The sequence below is a fragment of the Leiobunum rupestre genome, chromosome 5 (assembly GCF_980474605.1).
Source record: "Leiobunum rupestre chromosome 5, qqLeiRupe1.1.hap1, whole genome shotgun sequence".
Taxonomy (NCBI): domain Eukaryota; kingdom Metazoa; phylum Arthropoda; class Arachnida; order Opiliones; family Sclerosomatidae; genus Leiobunum; species Leiobunum rupestre.
This window is the reverse complement of record NC_143388.1, coordinates 52658277-52669928: the sequence shown is the minus strand read 5'-3', so window position 1 is coordinate 52669928 and position 11652 is coordinate 52658277. Positions and strand designations below refer to the sequence as shown.

Genomic DNA, 11652 nt, shown 5'->3' with positions numbered 1-11652 from the left:
TATATATTGATACATATATATATATATATATTGATACATATATATATATATATTGATACATATATATATATATATTGATACATATATATATATATATTGATACATATATATAGATATATATATATATATTATATATATATATATATATATATATAAATTAGTAAATAATTTTTTTTATTTCAAATATAAATCATAGTACAAAATTCCAAATGTTGGCGACACCTTTTAAGTATCTTCGCAAATTTCGCTTCTAACTTCAATTCAATTATATATATATATATATATATATATATATATATATATATATAATTGAATTGAAGTTAGAAGCGAAATTTGCGAAGATACTTAAAAGGTGTCGCCAACATTTGGAATTTTGTACTATGATTTATATTTGAAATAAAAAAAATTATTTACTAATTGTTCACTTTCATTATGGCTTCGAAAGGTCCGGCACCAAAACGTCTTCGAACTGTTTATCTATCTGGTAGTCTTAACAACGCGTGCTTATGTTATTGGTAGCCTTGGCGGCGCATGTTGTAAAGTAACCCTTAGCACGGTCACGCCATTCGCGGCAAATACTTTGTTTTGAGATTTCCATTGGTTAACTCTAGTTAAAATTTAGACTTGCAAGAATCAATCCTGACACGGAACACCAGTCCTATGTCCATAGACCAAGTTTATAATGGTGACGGATTTTTTCACTTAAATCCAAAATTTTGTTTTACCGTTTTTACGCCCAAATAACTTTACATATTTCATGTTTTAGAAATGTATCGCGATTTAAGTACAAATCTATTGGCCTTTTTAGTTTGTAACTCTGCCGTATTTATATAGTTATAAAAGCTATAACTGTGCATTTAAACCTAGCTTTATTATAGGCTCCGTGCATAGTTTAAACTTTGGTCAGAGGTATCGCAGCATACCGACTAAGTTTTAAATAGAATGTGTGAAAGCTGTCTCTTTATTCAAAATTATCTTGACATAAAAGCTGAACGTCTCTGCATTATTTTAAGCGTTTGTAACGTGTGGGACAAATTCAGTCCGCTCGTCCACCTGACTAATCAGGGCGAGATGTGTATACGTTGGGACAGGGTTGAGGTCCTGGGTACACCAGTGGCGGAAGTATTCCGACCACCCGTTGGGGGATTGGTGGTCGTGCTCACACACTTTCTGCCTCGCAGACGTTTGGGGTTACAGGAGTACGCCACGACTCCCCTCAAGGCGTCTCAGCTTAAGAAAATTCATATTAATTAGTCGTCTGCTATAGTTTCTACAACAAATAGTTGACCGGTAATAACGTAGATGGCGCTATATTTTCTAAGCCCGAAGCCTTTATAGAAATCTATTAGTGCACGGTCATTTTGGGTAGTTCTAATTTTAAATGGTCCGTTAAGGATTTTTCTAAAAACTATTTAATTTATGCTTTGCTACAGCTGACGCTTGCGGGGCTCTCTATAATACAAAAAGTTCGTTCCCAACTCCTAAAATTCATTTTGAACAAGACTGATAGTTTCTAAATCAAACTTGAACAGCACTGCCACTATAACATTGTAACCTGACAACGCTGCTCATAAAAAAAGCCTAATAAATATTTATATTTCACATTTCCGGTACTAAGTCTATTTGCACACCACGATGGCAGTGCTTCCACTTTGAGGAATTTTATCCCTTTTTAGGGATTTTCCGACCTAAAAGTTATTTTATTTTGGAAGAGAGGGGAAAAGGGAAAATTGAAGGATTTTTTTGAAAATAAACGTTTTTGGGAATTTTTCTAATTTTCCTTAGAAATATTTTGGTCTAGTACTTCAAATACCGCGCCTATAACTTTATTGGAATCCAAGAATGAAATTAACTGGGATTTGGAAGTGTGTCATAGATTTTAAAATACTTTTAAGAAATTTTTTTTCTTTATATAAGGCCTAAAAATTATAAATGTTATTGTTTTAGTACAAAACATTGCGAAAGGGATTAAAAGGGATTTATTAGAACCGACAGAGGGAGAAATGAGATTGTCCATGTGGAAGAACTGCACGATGGAGAATTGCGAGTTCTTTGCTGTGCAGTCTTCGCAGTGTGGATATTGAAAATTTAGTTAATGATTGTGATTATTATTTCAAAACACAGTTTTCATACTAATTAAACTTGTAAGTAATTATAATTAACACATATTATTAGAAAGGCCGGTTATTAATTTTGGCAACTAAATTACATATTCCGGTAGGATTTTACTTAATGGTATCCGCTAAACTACTGGTGCTATTCTAAATATTTAGGCATTAAAAGATACTTTTTGGATAACGTAGAACTTATGACGAAAAAGAAAAATGTTGAAGCAAATTCTTAGCAGGTATATCCGCACTCATAACCGAATAACACATCATTTAGTAAACAAAGTTTTGTAAAAGTACAAATATCGGGTTGACGATACTTGAGGCCCCCAGCGCTCAAGCGAAGCAAGTGCGCGGCGCTGTCAGGCGCCAAAACTTAGTAAATTACGTATAAATTAAAAGGTGGGTGGCAAATTTTTAATACTAGGATTTCCAAACTCTAATTTGACTTGAGACACATGGTTAGATATTTTCTTTGGGCCAATCAGTAGAAGGAAAGTGAGGTCGACACCCCGATCCCGGGGTCGGGGTCAGGTTCGGGATCGGGGTCCGGGATTTAAGGGGTGAAATGAGGGTAAAATCGTCCAAAAGTCAATGTATGTACGGTATTTCTCGCGACGATTTGTTTTCCCGTATATCAACATATTGTGTCCAGGCCAACTTGTTCATTTATCTACGCTTATCTCGAAAGATACTTGAACGTATATCTTATCAAGTGTTATCGTACGGAATAAGTTGAAATGATGTAAAAATTGATAACCTAGGCGACGCGTGCGCAGATTACCCCGGGGGACGCGGTTAATTTGAATTTAAGAGTGTTTTGACGTCATTGAATATTCGTTGTTAAAGTAGAATGGAAATATTTTTTAACTTCATTTTAATATAATTGTAGTGGATTTGAGTGTTTTGACGTCATGGAATATTTGTTGTTAAAGTAGAATGGAAATATTTTTAAACTTCATTTTAATATCATTGTAGTACTTAAATATGCTTAACACTTGAACCTATATCACGACTATTTCAAACGAATATTTTAAGTATGAGAAACGTATCGTTCTCAAATGATACTTGAATATACTATAAAAGGGGTTGTATAGGGTTGTGGGAGGTCATTCCACGGTTAACAGCGGTAGCTATATTCAAGATGCCTAAAGCCCAACATATTTGCCCTACGTGCGCGAAAAGTTTTTCTACCAAGTCCCACTTAAATCGGCATGTTAGAGAAGTACACGGTGATAGACATAAGTTTATCTGTGAAGTATGTGGTAAGAATGTGGCTAGATTGGAACATTTCAAGAGCCATCAACGAACTCATGACTTGAACGCACCCGGCCCTTCCGAACCCATGGACCTGTCTCACACACAATCACCAATGCAACGTTCACCATCACCAACCCGTCCACCATCACCTAGTCTGCTTCAAGACATTCAACTGGAATCTATGCAACCATCTGCATCAGCTTTACCCAACAGCCCAACACCATCACCTGTTCCCGCCTCACCAATACTTGATGAAACACCACCAGCATCTCCAAGTATGGTCCAGGCCTTGAATGATACGTTAGCATCTTTTCGTTATAATGCCGAGGACTATGATATTGATGTGGCTATGTTTATCAGACGTTACCGAGCCGCTTTCCGTAAATTTCTAATGGAAAGACTCGCCAGTAAACGTGGAATTAAATGGTTCTTACTCGTAAGATCTGTTTATATGAGACCTTTGGGGGGTGCGGAACAAAGTGCGGAAGTGAGACCCTATTTCCGGAGCATTATGCAGACCATATTAACGGCCGATGTAATTGAAAGACAGCTGAATGACTGCATTGAAACAATACAGTCAGCAGCGGAAAACTTTGAAGCGACAGGTATGTACTAAAATTTATAAGTTATATTTTGAACTAAAACATTATATTTTTGATAGGATCGGGTTGGGTAATTGACCGTGTTCTGTATGTAGAATTAAATGTAGCATCTTACCAACCGTTGCGAGGGTCATCTTATATGGAACTACCTAAAAAACTCTCTCAACGTCGTGCGATTCTTAATATTAGAAACGAAAATGACGAGAAATGTTTTCTCTGGTCAATTCTCGCTAAACTTCACCCAGTTTCTTGGCTTCATCACCCTAACAGTGTTTCGAAATATACACCTTATGAAAATGAACTTGATACCAGTGATATATCTTTTCCTTTCAAATTAAACGCTACGGAACTTAAAAAATTTGAATTAATGAATAATTTATCAATATCTGTGTTTGGCTTCTCGGGAGATATATTCCCCCTTTACGTAAGCGCTAACAAGTGTAGTAAGGAAAGGGAGGTTGATTTGCTATACATCACCGACGAAACTAAAGATATTGACGATGGGAATATACATTACTGTCTTATACGAGACCTAGGAAAACTGTTACAGCATCTAACAAAACACAGAAGTACAAGTTATTATTGCAGGTAATTTAGTTTCCAATATATTAGTTTGCAATCTACTAATTATTTTCTTTATTAGAATGTGTCTTCACCGATTCTGCGGTAATAACGCTGAACAGCGACGTGATGCGCATATCGAAGAATGTGCCACCCACGGCGTCCAAAAAACAGTTTTCCCTACCAAGAAGAAGACGCTTTATTTTGATAAATATGAGTGGACAGAAAAGGTAAAAATAAAAATTATTTAATTTAACTCTTAATGAAATTAAATTATTAGGTGCAGTATGTATTTTACGCCGATTTTGAAGCAATCCTACCGAGAGTTCAAGGATGTGATCTAGATCCCGATACAAATACCAGCAAAGTAAACATGCATATCAGTTGTGCGTATTCTTGGGTACTTGTAGGACCTAACGGTAAGTTATTTTGCAAAATTTTGTTTAACAGATAAATTATAATAGGATACTAATAGGTGTACCTGTTCGAACTGATTGCTATCGAGGACAAGATGCAACTCGAAGATTTCTAGTGTCTATTTTGGAATTAGAAAAGGAGTTGATAGAACTCATTGAGACAAATGTACCAATGATTATTACCCCGGTGGAGGAGGAACAGTTTCAAGCTGCTACACATTGCTACATTTGTCAGAAGCAGCTTAACCAGGGAAATATGCCCGCGGTTCGCGATCATTGTCATTTCACTGGGAAATACAGGGGACCAGCGCATAACCTCTGTAATCTTCAAAAGAAAGTTCCAGAATGTATCCCTGTTTTCCTTCATAACCTTAGCAGGTAAATTTAGTAAAATAATTAACCAGGAATAATAATAATATCAATAATAAATCTGCATAGATACGATTTACATCTCATATGTCAGGAGATTGGTCATTTTAAGGAACAGACACTCGACTGTATTCCTTCCACCAGCGAAAATTATATTTATCTGAAACTAGGTAAATATATTTTATTGTGAATTTAACCTTAACATTAATTTTATTGTTTTTTAGTGAGATTTCGATTTTTAGACTCTTATCGATTTCATAGCCTCGATGCTATAGTATCTAATCTCGTTTTGGAAGGAGCCAGTAAATTTCAGATTGTTAAGAAATATTTTGAAAGTGAGAAAGTTCAACTGCTTTTGCGGAAGGGAGTCTACCCGTACGAGTATATGGACGATGAAAAGAAATTTGACGAGACGATGCTGCCACCTAGAGAAGCGTTTTTCAGTTCATTGAAAAATCAAAATATTTTAGAATCTGATTATTTACACGCCCAAAATGTTTGGACAGCGTTTAATATTCAAACATTAGGTAAAATTACTATAGTATAAATATTTCAAATCTCTTAAACTCGGTTTTCGTAGGAGAATACACCGACCTCTATGTGAAAAGCGATGCGTTGCTCTTAGCCGACGTTTTTGAAAATTTTAGAACATTATCTATAACTCATTATAAACTAGATCCCGCTCACGCTTACACCGCACCAGGTTTAGCCTGGCAAGCAGCTTTGAAGATGACCGATGTTCGCCTCGATCTCATACTTGATATAGATCAACACTTATTTATTGAAAAGGGTAACGCTTTTGTGATATTTTAAATATTATTGTATTTACATTGAATTTTTAGGGATTCGAGGCGGTGTTTCAATGATCTCAACTCGTTATTCTGAAGCGAATAACAAATATATGGCCGACACATATGATTCGTCTAAAGAGAGTAGTTATATATGCTATTTAGGTAATTTACATTTTTAAAAAAATAAATAATTTTTTTTATTTATTTTTTATTTTAATTATTTTAATTTTAATTATATTAATTAACTTAATTTAACTTAATTGAAGATGCTAATAATTTGTACGGTGCTGTTATGTGTGAACCACTACCGCTAGGCGACTTCCAGTGGGTTCAGGAGGATGATTTGCAAACACTCTGTGAAAATATTCTGAGTATTCCCAATAACGTTGAAAACTGATACATTTTAGAGGTAAATAACAAGTGTTATAATTATTGAATTATATTTTTAAAAAATTGTTTCCTTTGCAGGTGGATCTTGAATATCCTCCAGAGTTGCATGACTTACATAACGATCTCCCAGAAGCGGCGGAATCTAAAGTTATTACACATGATCTGCTATCTCCATACTCCAAAGATCTCTTAGGAAAATTAAATATTAAGGAGAATCAAAGTCTACCAAAACTTCTTCCTAATTTAAATAATAAAGAGAAATACATAGTACATTACCGCAATTTAAAATATTATGTAGAATTAGGTTTGAAAATAACCAAGGTTCATCGAGCTCTAACCTTCACTCAAGGAAAATGGTTAGAAAAATATGTTAGATTCAACACTGAACAGAGGAAATTATCCAAGAGTTCATTTGAAAAGAATTTCTGGAAACTAATGGTTAACTCTGTTTTCGGGTAAATCAATTTAAAAAATTTATTGCTGTTTTTTCCCTTACTTCATTTAATTCTTTAGAAAAACAATGGAAAATTTACGGAAGCATATAAATTTCGAGTTGATTCATAAACCAGAAAGTATGTTAAAAGTTACAAGTTCCCCGCAGTTTGAACACTTTACCATCTTTAATGAAGAGTTAGCCGGCGCTCATAAGAAGAGAGCTAAAATTGTTCTTAACCGGCCTATATTTACCGGATTCACCATTCTAGATTTATCCAAGGAGCTCATGTATCGGTTCCATTATGGATTCATAAAAAATACGTACGGGGACAAAGCATCACTATTATTTACAGACACTGGTAATTTAATTTAATATGCATTTTTTATTTAAATAGTACTAATATATAAAATATTTACAGACAGTTTAACGTACAACATTAAGACGGATGATGTTTATAAAGACTTTGAAGTTCATAAAAACCGCTTTGACTTCTCTGATTATCCACCTTCGCATTTCCTTCATTCTAATCAGAATAAAAAAGCTCTCGGTTATTTTAAAGACGAGACAAATTCGCAGTTAATTCAAAGCTTTGTAGGACTTCGTCCAAAGCTTTATTCTATTAAATTGTACGGGGAGTCTAAGACCGCTGAAGAGAAAGAAAAGGAGTTGCGATTAAGGAAATCTTTAGAGTCAATTTTAAACCATAAAAAGGTTTGTAAGGGCGTTGCCATGAACGTTATTAGAAACGTCATCCGCCACGAAGACTATGAACGTTGTCTTTTTAATCAAGAAACCATGTCAGCCGAGATGATGCGTATAGCTAGTTTCAAGCATGAACTATTTACTTTAAATACTAGAAAACTTTGTTTATCACCAAATGATGATAAGAGATACATTCTACCCTGCGGGGTTCGTACATTAGCGCACGGTCATAAAGATATTGAAAAATTATAATGAATGCTTGTATTTATGTATATATAAAAAAAAACTGCTATTGCTATAAATTGTAAAAAATTATTTTATTGGATACATTTTACACATAAACTCTTTAATCATTTTATCGTTTACATATTTATCTTTCTTAAACCTAGACACAATGTTATACATTTCTATTCCTTTACACCTGTTTATAGCAAAATAGATACAGAATGCTCCACACGTATTACTAGAATTACTCTGTAATTGATTAGAATTAAAAGTTACAGTTTTACTGTTTCGTTCAATAAAGTCATTAAATTTAAAATAATCTGGTGGGTTTCCAAAGGAATCCATGAATTCACTATTTTTATGTTTAGAAAAATATATTAGAACCCAGTGTTCTCCAGGTTCAGCACTCGTATCGGTATTTACAATAAATAGAGAAGGGAATATTTTTACGTATTTAGGTAGCTTGTCAGCCGCGAACACGCCTTGAAATATACTTTTAGTACTTAAATCTTTTTCAAGAATTTTAGTTATCTGTAGCGATTCCATTAATTACTGTAATCGAAAATCACGGTTCGATTTTTATCAATTTCAATCAAATTTTGAAACTCAGCGTAAATTAGAATGGAAATCGTCTCCGGTAACGGTTTTGCAAATTTTAATTCTAATCTCAGGCTACTGTTTTTTACAAGATGCAAGTGATTAGCGTTGTTATTAAGATCCGAGGTTAAATTGTACGCGAATAAACAATTTCCGTTAGGGTAATCTTCCCGACTTATCTGATTCCCTTCATCTACGTTCCACTGATTAGTTTGAATGAAAAGATTGCAATACGCTTGAATATATAGATTTTCCTCAAAGTTTAGAGATAACGCCTTATGAGGGACGCTGCTACCGTCAATGTACAATCCAATGCTTGATAAATCGAAATGTTGAAAGTTGTACGGGGATTTTTTCAAATCTCCTAGAAACGCTTTTTGTTCCACAAACCCGATAACAACTTTCTTAGGTGCTTGTCCGGTAAATAAATGATCTTGCACACTAGCCATAAGACCAGCGGGTATAGAAAATGAGGTGCACTCCGAACGAGTTACAGGATATTTAGCGGTTCCATATTGTAACGCCTTGGCTTGAGCGAGCGATAGTTCCGGAGTAGAAGGAAAGTAAGGGTTTGGCATCGATCCCAGGTTCAGGTTTAGGTTCGGGATCGAGATCCGGGATTTAAGGGGTGAAATGGGGGTAAAATCATCGAAAAGTCAATGTATTTCTGATATTTCTCGCGACAATTTGTTTTTTCGTATATCAACATATTGTGTCCAGGCCAGCTTGTTCATTTATCTCTGCTTATCGCGAAAGACACTTGAACGTATATCTTATCAAGTTTTATCGTACGGAATAAGTTGAAATGATGTAAAAATTGATAACCTAGGCGGCGCGCGCGCGGATTACCCGGGGGACGCGGTTAATTTGAATTTAAGAGTGTTTTGACGTCATGGAATATTCGTTGTTAAAGTAGAATGGAAATATTTTTAAACTTCATTTTAATATCATTGTAGTACGCTTGGCACTTGAACCTATCTCACGAGTATTTCTTAAAACGAATATCTCGATCGCGTTTTATCGTACGAAATAAGTTGAAATTATGTAAGTTGTATGATACTTGATAACCTAGGCAGGAAGATAGCGCGCGCGTGCGCGGATTACCTGGGAGGCGCGGATTGCCCGGGGGCGCGGTTAATTTGAATTTAAAACATGGATTCCCTCTCCGAAATAATTCATGTAACCAAAATTGGACCGCAAGTTTTTTTTCTTTACTAAGTTACGTTTAAAAGAACCTTTTGTAACAATTCCAATATGTAAATATAGGTATAAGGATTGAAAAAATACTTAAAGTAAGTGGTTTTACTGATAAACTCTAAAGGAATTTAACTTTAAAGGGTATCTTAGATTATTGTTTTTAATTTTATTCAAGTTGAAAACGTATTAAGAGTCCTTCAAAGTACTATAAAAGGATTTTATTTACGAACTAAATTCATATTTTCTTCAAACTTTCAATTCGCTTTTTTTACTATTTAAATACGGTAAAATATAATTCTTATACACAAATATAGTCAGAAAGATACTATAAAACACTAAAATTAAAATTAAATTAAATTTGTGTGGATAAGATTTGTAAATATCATTTTGAAACTAATAACTTTCACGCTTTATTTAAGTCAAGCCAATAAAAACAATTACCTATATTTTATATACGGTAAAATATAAATACATTTCCGATATGTAAATAGGTAGAATAACACTATGAAAAATTCCTTTTTCTACTTTTAATACGACAACACACAACTCTGATACGCAAATATATACAGAAAATATAAAAAAAAATTACTCTACGTTCGATACATTAAAATACATTTCCGATACCCAAATATAGATAAAGAAATACTATAAACTATAAAAAGGTAGAAAAATACTACACATTAACCATTATGAATTTAAGCTTACAACATCCTTCACGTATAGAGCATAAAAAAATACTACAACAATCTCTATACTCTACATTCATCACGTTAAAATATATTTCCGAAATGCCAATATAGGTAGTAAAATACTACAAAATCTCTATACTCTACCTTCAATACGTTAAATTACATTCCAATATGTAAATATAGGAGGAAAAATACTACAAAAGCCTCTTTTCTTGGCGTTCAATATGTTAAAATAGATTTCTGAAATGCAAGTGTAGGTAGTAAATACTACAAAATCTCTATACTCTACCTTCAATACGTTAAATTACATTCCAATATGTAAATATAGGATGAAATATACTACAAAAGCCTCTTTTCTTGGCGTTCAATATGTTAAAATAGATTTCTGAAATGCAAATATAGGTAGTAAATACTACAAAAACCTCTTTTCTTGGCGTTCAATATGTTAAAATAGATTTCTGAAATGCAAATATAGGTAGTAATTACTACAAAAGCCTCTTACTCTACGTTCAATACGTTAAATTAATGATATGCCTCCGATCGAATCGTTCATTTTTTCCTATTTATTTAAATATACGTTTTTAAATTAGAATTCCTTCTAGTGTTCAGCAGTCGATTAACTTTTATCTATGAATAAAATAAGCTCGGCTATATTTAAATAGCATTTATTTAGATAACCAATAGTTAAATAAAAATTGTTAAATGTTTAAATAATCGAAAGTGAATAAGCCTATTTTTTAAATAAAACAAACAATTATTTAAATAAATACCACTTTTATTCAAATAAATGCTTGGTTGCGTAAAAACACAATTAAATAAGTTAAAATGATATTCTTTTTACCAACGTTTTTTAAATAAATCGGAAAATTTGTGGATAATGAATAAACAACTCCGAACACTAATTGCTTCATTAAATTATGCATTTGTTCTTTAAACAATACCTGAATTTGAAATTATATCACATAAAAAAAAATAGTTTAAAAATAAAACTATATCAAGGTATTACACTCAAGTAAAAAAAAATAGTTGCACTATGTTTTTATATTTCTTTCTTAATTACAGTGATGCTTAAAAGCAAACCTCAAATCTATAAAACAAAGAGTTTTTTTTAACAAGGGATAAATTTATTTTAATAGATGCTTTGGTGACATCTAACGGCGGCAATGGACAATAATAAACAAAATATTAAAAGTATCATGTGTTATTAAAATTTTAATTACTATATTATATTTATGGTATGTACTTGAACCCATTATGGTATTTGAAATAGCTTAATATATGAAGAAAGTAAACATATTTCTTAACACAT

General features: G+C 33.1%; 1 protein-coding gene across 1 annotated transcript; it reads left to right on the top strand.

The window, feature by feature from the left end:
* Positions 1–5908: 5908 nt before the first annotated feature.
* LOC149945275 (uncharacterized) lies at positions 5909–6644 on the top strand. Its single transcript, XM_090175935.1, has 4 exons — positions 5909–6106; positions 6159–6269; positions 6374–6516; positions 6576–6644. Exons 1-3 carry the CDS (start codon positions 6046–6048, stop codon positions 6502–6504), a joined length of 303 nt encoding a protein of 100 aa, XP_090032061.1. The 5' UTR covers positions 5909–6045; the 3' UTR covers positions 6505–6516; positions 6576–6644.
* The last annotated feature ends 5008 nt before the right edge of the window (positions 6645–11652 follow it).